Below are 14,476 nucleotides of genomic sequence, written 5' to 3' on the forward strand. Positions count from 1 at the left end.
ATGAGACAACTCTCCATCCAAGTCAAAATTTATAAAAGTAAACCATTATAGGTCACAGTACGGTCTTCAACACGGAGCCTTGGCTCACACCAAACAGTAAGCTATAAAGGGCCCCAAAAAATTACTAGTGTAAAACCATTCAAACGGGAAAACCAACGGTCTAATCTATATAAAAAACGAGAAACGAGAAACACTTATGAACCACATCAACAAACGACAACTACTGAACATCAGATTCCAGACTTAGGACAGGTGCAAACAAATGCAGCGGGTTTAAACGTTTTAATGGTACCAAACCTTCACCCTTTTTCTGAAACAATAGTGTAACATCACAACATAGAAAGACACACTACAAAATATCAACTGAAATAGCTTAACTCAATCAAAGGACATATTAACACCATTGAACATACACTGAACAAATAAATGAATATATAATTTTCATCCATTTGTATATCATTCTATTCTACTATATTAATAATAGAGCAGTGCAAGTGCATGGTGGACACTCTTCTGTAATAATTTGATTTTTCTAATAGATTGGATTTGAGTAGGCATTCATATTTTCCCGCCAAACTTTCAATCTCCCATGCAGAGTTATCTGTCCTTGAGAGAGAGCGAGGACCGTTAACTCTGCATGGGAGATTGCAAACGTTCTCGAGATATTCTTCCGCATGCGTTTACACACATTTTGTGTACGTGTGCATAGATATTAAAGATTTTTTACTTAAATATATATTTCTAACGACAAAACATTTTTATATTATTAATTTATGTTCTAAAAAAAATATTTTTAGGAGTATCCATTGAAAAAATGAATTTATAACAAGGGATAAGGAATGTTATTTTGCACTCTATAATGTCCGCGTATTTATCATGTTTATAGATCAGTTACAATCCCAACATGAAAGTTACGTAATGGAAATCTAGGTGACAGCACTACACCGGAATGCCCTCACGGTCATCCGATGTAAAAATCATACACCTCAAAACTTTTTGACAAAAATTTGTTGCTTAGTGACAAAAATAAAAATTCATTTTTTTTAAAGGCGAAGTGATTACCAGGCACATCTAATAATCAAGATAAATTTACCGATAATTTGTTCCACCATATTGTAGACTCTCTTTTGTTCTTCTTCTTTGGACTTGTTATAAAACCTGAGAATTAACAACCCTATTACTCCTGCTATAATACCTGAAAAATAAAACCTGAGAATGTACAACCCTATGTCTCCTGCTATAATACCTGAAATATAAAACCTGAGAATTTTCAACCCTATGTTTCCTGCTATAATACCTGAAATATAAAACCTAAGAATTTTCAACCCTATTTCTCCTGCTATAATACCTAAATCAATATATATGAGAATTGACAACCCTAGTTGGCTAATCAGCAGTTACAAAAATGTTTAATTTAATAAACTACTACTAAGTTGGTAGTACCAACTCTCTTAATTTTTTTTTCTGATGGAATAAAATGTTACTTTTTAAGAAATACTTTGTTAGTGAAAAATAATGACAACCTGCATTCGATGTTATTTTTCCACCATTCATGAGATGAAAATATCTTGACATGGCAGTAAGTCAACTATCACATAAGCAAATGGTTCATGGCACCAGGATTTATTGTCAGAAATTAGTTCCACTCCCAATAAAATTATTTCTGTTAAGATGCAGAGAAGTCCCTTGAATTCCATGTTACATTCATAATATTCTTCCCTTTTTTTTATTTATCTAGGAAAACTTCCCTGTTGATGAATTATCAAGAAACTATGGTTTCAACTACCTCAGCAAATGTTGACCGTAAATGAATTTGGCTATTCTTCTAAAGTCCCTTTTGATCATACTGTTCCATTTTTTTTTTTATATATTTATACACCCTAGGTGTTCAAATGTTAAGTTTTGAGAGGTCCTGATGAAGTTCAATCAAGAAAAGTGCTTCAAACGCACTAAACTACTAAGTGTTTTCATTTAAGGTATATTGTTTCCCTTACATGACAACAACAAGACAAATCCAATAAATATTCTGTATGCGGAGTCCCTCAGTCTTTCTAACAATGATTTATCTCTGTCAGCTTCTAACCATGCTACCTCTCCTACAGCATCCTCATCTTTGGAATATGGAGTATATACTACAGGCTGACCATCTTCTTTATATAATCTGAAAAATTTATATGATTCCATTATTTCTAAAAAGAAAATTAACAAAATTTAGTACAGTGCATCTTTTAATAGATATTAAAATGTTTCAAGTTATGTGAGCAACACTCTATCATTGTTGACATCAGGGTTCTCAATAAGGATTTTTAAAGGCGAGTCATGGACTCATCATTTTTGGCCATGCTGAGTCTAACAGTGACAAGAAGAAATTTTATTGCTATATAAATCTATTATTTCAGCCTCCATGATAAAATAAGAGCATGGAAATGACATCAAATTTAGATGATTTTTATACTTTTGCTATAAAATGATATGTGTGCACAGTTGGTATAACATTCTTGAAGTATCTTTGGACTCACCAATTTTGAAAATGAGTCCAGACAAATTTTCACGAGTACAGGACTCATGGACTGACCTTAGTGAGAACCCTGGTTGAGGTACCTCAATATTTTCTAAGCATATTATTCATTTTTTGGAAAGTAAGTTATATTTGTGTGTGTGTATTGGGAAGGGAGTTATAGCTCTATATTTCATGACCCACCCCTACACAATTTTACTAGGAAATCATATTTTATAAAAAGAGAAAAGTGATGAACCACATCATGTTTGTATTATTATATTAAGCGCTGTTCAATCATACACACCCTCCTCACCGTTTCCTAGAACAGCTCTCACAAAAAGTTTCGTTTCAATTTTTCAAAATTTTTTTTTACTGATTTTGTGCCTTCATTCATGTCATAAGAAACTTAAATATTATGGTCAACGATTATCGACAACAACTTAATTCAATAGAACTGCTGTCTTGCCTTCATGAATGTTGTTGCAGGTGAAACAAATAAACTGCTTCGCTGAGCACAGCTGGATACGCCCGCAGAGGTCCAACCCTGAACAGTTGGGGCAAAAATAGACACAATATTCAAGCTTGATACAGGTCTGAATTTGGATTGTAACTACCGTAATCGGGCTTGTATAGTTCGCACTGGTACATAGTCCGCACCCCCTTCTCCCCACGAAATTTCAGGTAAAAAAACGTTTTGTAACTGTTAGGAAATTCTAATGAAACTCCGGTAATTTTAAATCGTGTGTGGTCGTTTGCTATATTTTCTTGGAAAAACCTATTTTCCATCACCAAACAGAAGCTGAAACTGCTTGTAAATGGTTCTAAAACACTTCACACTGGTTAAAATAAGTCTAAATCACGCAAAAAACAATTTAGAAACTTGTGTATGTTTAAACCGGAGGTTTGAAAAGCACGTGAAAAAGATGAAAAAACTCAGTGAGAGTCGAAATCGGTACATAATAGATATCACTATAATATGACTTTGAAAGTAAAACAATTCCCTCCTTATGTAAAACAGTGTTTAATATATCTATCACATTAATGTTTGAAGGGTCTTAAGCTATTACAAAACATATTTGTCAATAGGAAACACCAAAACGGAACGAATAATAACCGATTGCGTTTTGTAGTTTACACATCGTAAACTGGTTTACGGTTGACTTTTTTTACTTTTTTGGTACGATTTCATTCAAGCAGATACCAGTTTATATTTAGCAATGCATTGAAAAGAAACGAGAATTTTGTAATGAAGCATTTAATTTTTAAATTTATCAGTATTAATTTGATATTGAATAAAAATAACTTATTAATATGGGGGTAAAATTGTTGGTTTGAAAAATAAGAGAGCCCTCTACAATGTCAATAACAAACATGGCGGAACGTAAACAAACCACATCGCGAAATTAAAATTTTCTCTCTTATTTTTTGCTTATTGTACTCTATAGTCCGCACCCCTGCTGTCAGGGTCAATTTTGGAGAATAAAACCGCGGACTATACAAGCCTTTTAACGGTAAATATTTGACATATTATAGGTTTCTGAATAAATCTAGTCAAAGAACTTGAAATTGGTTATATGAATTGAATTTATATTCAATTAAAGATTTCTTGCTGTTGTGCAATACACTTTGCTGTTGCACAATACTTAAGAACTGCTGAAAGCATTTTTTATTTTTTGTCGGAAAACTGGAAAATCCCCCTTTTTTTATGAATAAAACCCTGTAACTCGGAAACGTAAAATCTAAAAAAAAAAAAAAATCGAAAGGGAGCTCATGTCAATAGATATAAACAATTCACCACAATTTCTTGCAAGTTGGTGAAAGCATACTTGAGTTATTGTCTGAAAACTGGAAAATCCCCCTTTTTTTTAATGAATAAAACCCCATAACTCGGAAACGTAAAATCTAAAATTTATAAAAAACGAAAGGGAGCTAACGTCAATAGATATAAACAATTCACCAAAGTGAAAATTGGTAAAAACGTTTTTGAGTTAATGTCCAGCATGTTGACGACAGACGGACAACAGTTTACCATAATACGTCCTGTAAACGGGCGTATAAAAAGGAAATTTTGGTCATCAGCAGTACAACCTTAAACTCAGCCTTTGCTGTTGTTTAATTATGCACTTAAAAGAACAATAGATCAAGTTTGAACACAAAATATGCATATATGGATGGTCTTTGTTTCATATGATGAAACAAAGACCCTGTGTTTGTATATACTACTCTTGATACATTGATATATATTTGTATGAATAAAAGAAAATGAGTAAAGATCAATCAATATATATCTGAATGTTGTCTTTTTGGTTTTCTTTTAAGAGGAAGTATTAATTTAAAATCTTCAGCAAACAAGCATCATTAAACAAAGCAAAAACTGAGCATTTTCGCTCTAATACAGGAATTATAACCTTGGTGATTTATTTAATGTTCTTATAAAAAATATAGGAAGCAATAAAACTTTTATTTTGAAACCTCTTGGTAATAATATGATTGTTTAATTACCTTAGTCTTTTCTTTGTCAATCATATTGTTGAGGTTTGATAAAATGGGCACATAATGTAATTATTATTTTTTATTTCTGATTAGAATGACATCATAGAGCTTTACTTATTGATACATGTGACTGCAAGATAAAGCAGGTTACCTGATGGACCATGTTGGATTGGCTAAGATTAAATGTAATGCTTTCACAAATTCATCACCATCCTGAAAAACAAGTTCAAATTTATTACTTGTTACATCACATCATATATACAAGATTGAAATTTCATGGCACACGCTCTAGTGCAGAAAATAATAACCTGCTTCGCCGAGCCCAGCTGGATACGACTGCAGAGGTCCAACCTGAACAGTTGGGGCAAAAATGGACACAATATTCAAGCTTGATACAGGTCTGAAATTGGATTGTAATTAAATATTTGACACATTATAGGTTTCTGACACAGAATAAATGTAGTCAAAGAACTTGAAATTGGTTGTATGATTTGAATTTATATTCAATTGAAGATTTCTTGCTGTTGTGCAATACACTGTGCTGTTGCGCAATACTTAGTAAATCTGTTTTCAGACTACCGGGGTATATACAAAGAATTAGCAAAATAAATTGTGACCCCCAATTTTTTTCTTTGGAAAATTGACCCTTTCTTAAATCTTGAGGGGAAAAAAATTGACCCCCCCCCCCCAAAAAAAATGTTTCTGTATTTTTCTTATATCATTTATATATTTAGGTGGAATAGCTATACCAAAGTAATCCTATTTGCATCAAAATATTTCACACCCGCAATCAAAATGAGTATATAAAAATAAGGAGATATCTTATTAAATCAGCAGCTCACAAAAAATATGCAGTAATCTAACTATATAAAAAGAAGGTGATTGCAAATGAGACAACTATCCACCAAAGTTCAAATGAAGTGGATATAAGCAATTATAGGCAACCGTGTGGCCTTCAACAATGAGAATACATTGCTTCGCCGAGCACAGCTGGATACGACTGCAGAGGTCCAACCCTGAACAGTTGGGGCAAAAATGGACACAATATTCGCACTTGATACAGGTCTGAATTTGGATTGTAATTAAATATTTGACACATAATAGGTTTCTGACACAGAATAACTGTAGTCAAAGAACAGGGCTCACACTACTTCAAAATCATAGGGAGAAGTGACTTCTCTTTTTGAAACTGGTAGGGAGAAGTGGTGAGATTTGAAAGAGAAGTGCTCATTCGCTGGCGCCTCTTCAATGTTTGGTTTTTACTATAATATAGAGGGCCCTATGTTACCTATTTCTTTTTTTTTTAATACGTGCTCAATTCATACCTGAATCAATTAAAGTAACAGTTGTTTCAGTTTATGTCTTAAATAGTCATTTATAGTTGCACAATTATATTAGTCCTCTTGTAAGAATAAAGCAACTAAATATCTAGCACTAAAAAGAACTTTTTTATATCAAAAAGGAAAAAAAAGTATCATAAATCAATTAAAATGCAATTAAAAGACTATTCTGTTTATCATGTCAATAAAATTAAATGTTTCTCATTAAAAAGCTATATAAATTAAACAAAGTTATTTAAGCATCTTTAATCAATATATTGAAAAAATGTATTTACATGAAAATGTATACATTTAGCAAGGAGATCTAATCCAAAGTCTGTTAATGCGTGTGGAATGCGTAATTTTCACTTTTGGGATCAGTATTCTTTTGTCAGCTGTTCTATTCAGGTGTCTGTAGTTATTATCGTAAGAATACGGATTTCGGTCATAGCTGGTCCGCTTCTGATGAATCCCGCCTCCGATCCGTGGTTCGTACAGATATTTCAATGACGGGTGAAGAAAATTTACGAAAATAAACAATGTTTGGCAAGCGATTCGGAAAAGGATATATGACGCTTTTAATGCAATTAATGGATCATACTTTAACTAAAGGCAATTTTGATCACTTTCTAAAGAAATAACAATCTTATTTTGCCGAAAATCAGAATGTTTTGATATACAATCTTGAGTAACAAGTACCGGAAGTGAAAGATAATACTTCATAAAAGTTGTTTCTTGGAAATAACATATGACCAATCTGTAAAGTCAATTCTTTCACATCTTTTTAAAAAAAAAAAAATCGTTTATGTCTTTGAATTTCTTCACTTTTAAATGAAAAGTATGCTGTTTTATTGACTTGGTAAAAATGGGAAATCGTTGATGACGAAAGCGACTGAAAGCGACTATTGTGGACACCAGGGCGACTAGATATCACTTTTGACGGTCAGGCAAAGCGAAGTGATGGACGGGAAAGCGCCACTCGCCTGCTAGCATGAGCCCTAAAAGAACTTAGAATTGGTTATATGATATGAATTTATATTCAATTTTTTGCTTTTGTGCAAAACACTATGCTGTTGCGAATTGACCCCCCCCCCCCCCTTTTTTTTTGCTTTTGTGCACTACACTCTGCTGTTGTGAATTGACCCCCCCCAAAAAAAAAATGTATATCCCCCTTTTTAATTTCTGAAATCTGAAATGAGAATAAAAAATTATTCCCCCCCCCCCCCCCCCCCCCAATTTTTTATTCACCTTCAGCCCTCCCCTTTTTCCAAAAAAAAAAATCTTTCCCTCAAGATATGGTCATTATCTCAATTTAAATTTCCAATGGAGTTTGCAACCATAATTACCCATTTAAATACATCATAAAAGTCTTAAAATAGAAAATGACATATATAATCATGGCTAAAATTAATATTCCTTAATAGTAACTTCTAAAAATAAATTGACAGCTAATCAATCTCAAGACAATACAACGTTTCTTTTTAAATAATTTAAAAGCAGTGTAAGGGAGGTAATCAAAACGTTCTGTTTGGATTACCTCCCTTACACTGCTTTTAAATTGTCTTAATTGTCCATTAACCAGGAAACCCTTGTTTTTCCCCCTTTTTTGCCCCTACTTCCTAAATGGTTTGAGCCATAACCCCCCAATGCAAATCCTAACCATCCTTTTGTGGTATGGAAACTTGTGGTATAATTTCAGAGAGATCCATACACTGTATTCGAGTTATTGTCATGAAACTAGAAAAATGCTTATTTGGGCCCTTTTTGGCCCCTAATTCCTAAACTGTTGGGACCATAACCCCCAAAATCAATCCCAACCTTCCTTTTGTGGTTATAAACCTTATGTTTAAATTTCATTGTTTCTATTTACTAAAACTAAAGTTATTGTCCGGAAACCAAATGTCTTCGGAGGACGACGACGTGATACCAATATACGACCGCAAAATTTTTTGTAGTCGTATAAAAATGTACTAGAAATTAGCCACAGGTACATCTGATGACTGATGTAAAAAAAAAGTGCCAACATAGGCACTGCAGTGGACGTTTTTGCATCAGTCATCGGGACTGCCGCTAGCAATCAAAATACGGATCCAAGCCTCATTTTGGCAGACAAGAACGACGATTTTCGTGAACTCTGATTATTATTTTGTTTTGTATTTTTCATTAAGGATTGAGTTTCTTGTATTTAGTGGATAGAAAAACAAGAGTGCACACGCTGAAATGTCTCGCCTTCTTTACTAATCATTGATATTATGTTGATAGTCCTAAATATAAAGCTTTATTACAACTGTCACATAAACTTAACATTAACCAAGTAAACTAACATTGACCAATGAACCATGAAAATGAGGTCAAGGTCAGATTAACCATGCTAGGCAGGCATGTTCAGCTAACAATTCTTCCATACAACAAATATAGTTGACCTATTGCTTATAGTTTAAGACAAGAGCAACTTAACATTGACCAATGAACCATGAAAATGAGGTCAAGGACAAATGACACCTGCCAGACAGACATGTACACCTTACAACCATTCCATACACCAAATATAGTTGACCTATTGCTTATAGTATTAGAAAAACAGACCAAAACACAAAAACTTAACATTGACCAATGAACCATGAAAATGAGGTCAAGGACAAATGACACCTGCCAGTCAGACATGTACACCTTACAATCATTCCATACACCAAATATAGTTGACCTATTGCTTATAGTATTAGAAAAACAGACCAAAACACAAAAACTTAACATTGACCAATGAACCATGAAAATAGGTCAAGGACAAATGACACCTGCCAGACAGACATGTACACCTAACAATCATTCCATACACCAAATATAGTTGACCAATGGCTTATAGTATTAGAAAAACAGACCAAAACACAAAAACTTAACATTGACCAATGAACCGTGAAAATGAGGTCAAGGTCAGATGAAACCTGCCAGACTGACATGTATCCCTTATAATCATTCCATACACCACATATAGCTGACCTACTGCTTGTAGTATCTGAGAAACAAACCTAATCATGTTACTTTAACCTTGATCACTGATCCATGAAATGAGGCTGAGGTCAGGTGAACCCTGTCTGATGGACATGTAGATGTTGCAAGGAACCCATATACCAAATATAGATATCCTATTACTCATAATAAGTGAGAAATTTACATAACAAAAAAACTAAACTTTTTTTTTCAAGCAGTCGCTGAACCATGAAAATAAGGTCAAGGACATTGGACATATGACAGACGGAAAGTTCGTAACATAAGGTATCTGCATACAAAGTATGAAGCATCCAGGTCTTCTACCTTCTGAAATATAAAGCTTTATACAAATAGTTTACGCCGCCGGATAGTAATACCTATGTCTCACTTTCTGCGACTTTCGTCGCAGGCGAGACAAAAACCTAAAAAAACAAACAACAATTAGTTAACCAGCTAGATAAAGAATAATGTACCAGGGAACTTAATGGTGGTTGACCCAGAGTATCAATAGTAATGGGAGAAAACTGCTTCTAGATCAAAAGTCCTTTGACAATAACTTATGGACCACAATGTTTTTGTCTACAAACCTGATTTTGATCCCCAAACAATAAATTTCCTTTATAATATATCTTAAATCTCATATGCCACAAATGAGCTCTGGTAATTTTTTACCAATTTTCCAAATATATTCAAAAGCTTTGAATATGATAAGTTCTATTTTACAACATACTCTTAACACACCACCTTGCAAAAAGCACAAAGTAAGTACAATGTAAAATTGTTAGGCTGAATTTATTCAACAAACCTTCTTAACAACTCTTTCTTTTTCCAACTTCATTTTCACAGTTTCTTTTGATACTTTTTTCACATCTGTTCTTGGATCTGAAAAAACAATGGAAACAAAATTTTATTAAGGAATTGAAAATATAGAATCCAGATCTTTGCTAGATCTATTTTCTGATAAACCCTTAGATAAATGCATTCAAAGTTCAATGACTCTTTTTTCATTTTCAGCAGGAATAATGAATTTCATTTCCTTATATTCCACATTATGATATATAAGATATATTTATTTCAATAGTTAATCTTGAATTACCATGTTCTATATAATTTTTATTTATGCATGTAATTTTTCTACTTTAGTCCAAATAGGTCAAGGAGCTGATTTCTGAGAATGTTGAATGAAAGATGATAGACAACAGACACCTAGTGATGAGAAAGACTCACATAACCATTTGGGCAAGATGAACCAAATAACAATACCAAGCCTGTATAAAGAGGGTTTGAATTATCTAGCAGATATGGAATGGAATATTTAAGAGAGGGATAAAGCAACAATAAAAGTGAATATGTTCATAACAGTTTAAATGGATACATAAGTTATATTAGTGATGTTCATATTTCATGAAAATGTATCTGTGTTTATTCCCAAAATCCAAATCAATTCTTATTATTTCTATAATTTAAAACATTTAGTAGTCCCTGTTAATTTTATTCATACGTCTAGATTCAGGATTGATCAAAAGCTTGACATTTGGTAAAAACACTTGTAAATAGTTGAAGACTAAATGTTTCCCTGTGCATTTCTTGTTTTTTATAATTTAGGGTTGTTCATTCACACATACTCTTTTTATACATAATTAATACTGCAATATATGATCAAGTGTCACTAGTGGTCTTTACCTAGAGGCTGCTGATGAATGTAACCACCAATTTTTCTGACAATCTCAAAGATAGATTGTGTATTATCTTCACCAACCTGAAATAAATAATATTTTAATATAATTTTTTTAATAATAAATGAATATGTCATCCATTTTAAGCTAAACAAAAATTGATGTTGGGATATAGTTATGTAGATTTGTTATATTTTTTTCACATTCCTTCAGTTTGTTGTTATAGGTGTAAAACACTATCTCATGTTATTGACACAATCATAAATGGAAAAGGTATACAAACCTCAGTTTATTTTTCATTTATTAAGTTGTATTTAATTGATTGATTGATGGTTGCTTAATGTCCAGTGGCAAATATTTAATATTTCATGCATGTTCAGGACGAGAACGAATTAAAAATAAATACAATAGGTACATGTGTAGGTCCTGTAATAGAAGCTGTCCAGGATGAAGGTTGAGGAAATTTTAACCCCCACTGGAAGATGAGGGTATATTGGATAGGGACAGCAATGTTGCCTTGCAACAGTTCACCGACAGAGGGTTGTTGCAAGGATTCTTAACATGACAAAGATATAAAAAGAAATATAAACCATTACACGTAAATTATGACCTAGGTTTATCTCCAATCATCAAAGAAAAAGATATAGTTGTTTTGTCTGATTTCCCAAATCACAATGGGTAGCAAGGAATATAAACTTTATCACAATAAACAGCTGTGTCAAGAACACAAGACATGCCTTGCATATCGAAATTGTTGCAATAGAATAGAATTGTAGTGAAGGCATAAAAGAGCCTAGCTAAAAACTTATACAAGAGTTTGATATCCTTACTTGAAATATACAAGCCAAAAAATCTAAAGGTTGAAAAACTCTGGACCACATTTGACAGTTACAAGTCTTATAGCTCTGGAATGACAAATAGGAAAAAATTCATAACCACCAGGGAGCTTAAATTCACTAATACAAACATTAGTGAAAATTGCCTTAAATATAAAGGATAAAATCCCATTCATCTGGAACATAAGACCAGAAACTGATGGATCTTACTTTAACTAATCTCAACAACAAACATAGATTACAGTAAATTGATGCATGCATATTTGAGGTTATTGGCAATATGTGAATGGCTTTAAATGAAAGTTCTTTTTATTTACAGCATCAGTTAAAAGATCCACAATAATAAGATAATGTAACATTCTATCTTTATACTGAGAATGCATTTTGATTTCTACTCACCTTTGTAGACCATGGCACAATTACATCTGAAAAATAAATTAACTTATTCACACCAAACTATAACACATATAGTCCTATGCACTTTAGTAACAATCTATAACATAATATTTACATTCAACCAATATTTTAATCTAGGAGTTTCATTTCTCCTGTGGGGTAGGGTTATCATAGTTATTGTTTATCTGTTCATTCTGTTATTCTCCCAAAAATAATTCAGAGTTTTTACAGACATGACAGAAAACCCTCATCTTTCATAAATGCTATGCAAAAATCAGCCCGTATATGGTTTACTCAGCATGTGCAATACTAGATCATAGTAGAGTACTAGAGTTACCTAAATATATCCAAAATGTATACCCTGCTTTGTACTAGATTGACAAGCAGAGTCCTCTTCATGTATTAGCTCAAAAGATAACAGTCTGCAATATGACTTATTACGCTACTCAGACACTTTCATTATTCTGATTCTGGTTACCTGAATGACCCTACTTTTGAGCACCGAACCTAAATCAATTTATTCCCATCGTAAACTGAAAAATTAACTGAACTTGTGTCAAAAGCGAAGTTAGAGATGCCAATAAAATGAATCAATTGCCTGATACACCTAAATGTTCACAATCGTGAATATGACAGCTGTTTTAAAAAACTTGCGATTCATGTGATAAAATAAACACTTTGCCGCCATTTTTCCCCCAACCAAAAACCAAGGGAAATAATCCAATCATTAAAATACTGGTAAACTAAGCCCTTGGACAACTCAGATCACAGCAAGACGGACCGCACGACTAAAAATCATGTCACAAAAAATAAAATAAAACGGAAATACCGACCTACCTAACCATTTTTTTTTAATGAGGTAAACTTTTTGGCAGTACAGACCAATGCCTCCCACACAAGATGCGAGTACACTATCAAGTTTCCATTCTAAAGGGTCTATGTCTGCAGATTGAATAATTAGTTGTAGTGTTATTTTTTATTGTGCTGCAAAAATTTATTTTACTGTTTATAAATTTTACCAATATTTAGTTTAAAGTGTATGTTTTATTTCTCAGGATGGTTTGACTTCAAAAAAAAAAATGAATACAAACAAGCCCCTCTATAAGATGATTAAAACTTAAGATACATATTTAAGTTATAACCTGATTCTGTCTGAAACAAATAATCTCTTCGTAAGTAAACGTATGTGAGTGAAATACTGAGGAAGAATATGGCAACAAGAAGCACTAGAATTGATGAAACATAGCTTGATGATGTTTCAGTTACTTTCTCTGTAGTCTGAAATGCATCCTCTAATGGCTCTTCAGGTTCTTCTTTTGGCAATAATTTATTTACATGATTTATGTTAGATTTGTTTTTCTTTTGTCTTTGAACCAAAACAGAGTTTGGGGTATTTCCAGATTTACGGTTAGGTGTACCGCGATGAGGTGTGCTACGAGTTTGGTGGAGTGTTGGTTCCTCATCTTGATTGTCATAAATAAATGTTGTGTTCACCGATTTATTTACTACTTCATATGTACTTTCGTCTGGATCAGAGTCTGTGAATTCTTGTTCATAACTATATTCTAAAGAGTCATCTCTTTGACTTCTATTTAAAGAACTGTTCTTTGAATTCCTCTCATTTGAAATGGACAGTTCTGACAAGTCTGGATACATTTTTGATTTGTTTTCAGAAGAATTAACATCTTTCGAGAGAAAAGATCTTCTCGTGTTCCTTTTGAGTTTTGGGTCATCTTTTGACGACGAGGGAGAAATTTCAATTGTATTGGTGTTGCTGTAGAAAGGAGATGAAGGAGTTTTTTTCACACGACCAAATATTTTTCCAAATGTTGAATCGGCTTCATTTTCCTCTTCTTCGCTCTCCTCAGAGCTAAATTCAGCCGGCTGTTTTTTACGAGATGGTGTCGACTTTTTGGGCTGCGTGACAGCCCTTTCTTTTGCACGATAATGATTAAGCTTTTTCAGAAGCAATGGTCTCTTTTTCCTGTCTATGGGAAGCTTCACTTGTTCTCCAAACTTCCTTAATTCTTCAGCTATGTCGGCATCGGTCAGCTTGTCCGCCATTCTTGCGGTACAACCGGAAGTATCATTTCAGCATGCGTATGCGTAGCGATCATAGCAAACACACACGTTGTTTCTTCAACGTTTCTTCTGAATGAAGAACAAACCCCAAAATATAGTTTTTTAGTGTTATCAATGATTTTTATAGCAGCCTACATCTTTATACAATTTAATAAAACGATAGACCAATCCCGCAAGCACCTGGGG

General features: G+C 33.1%; 1 protein-coding gene across 1 annotated transcript in view; it reads right to left on the minus strand.

The window, feature by feature from the left end:
• LOC127726335 (inner nuclear membrane protein Man1-like) overlaps positions 1-14,276 on the minus strand; it is a 44,742-nt gene extending 30,466 nt beyond the window's left edge. The window contains exons 1-7 of the mRNA XM_052233687.1: positions 13,351-14,276; positions 12,212-12,237; positions 10,984-11,059; positions 10,106-10,182; positions 5,145-5,206; positions 1,995-2,161; positions 1,094-1,195 (exon numbers count right to left, since the gene is read on the minus strand). Of these exons, the coding sequence (XP_052089647.1) occupies positions 1,094-1,195; positions 1,995-2,161; positions 5,145-5,206; positions 10,106-10,182; positions 10,984-11,059; positions 12,212-12,237; positions 13,351-14,272 (1,432 nt within the window). The 5' untranslated portion in view covers positions 14,273-14,276. The remainder of the gene's footprint in view (positions 1-1,093; positions 1,196-1,994; positions 2,162-5,144; positions 5,207-10,105; positions 10,183-10,983; positions 11,060-12,211; positions 12,238-13,350) is intronic.
• Positions 14,277-14,476: the final 200 nt, after the last annotated feature.

Source organism: Mytilus californianus, unplaced genomic scaffold (genome assembly GCF_021869535.1).
Source record: "Mytilus californianus isolate M0D057914Y unplaced genomic scaffold, xbMytCali1.0.p SCAF_1, whole genome shotgun sequence".
Classification (NCBI taxonomy): Eukaryota; Metazoa; Mollusca; class Bivalvia; order Mytilida; family Mytilidae; genus Mytilus; species Mytilus californianus.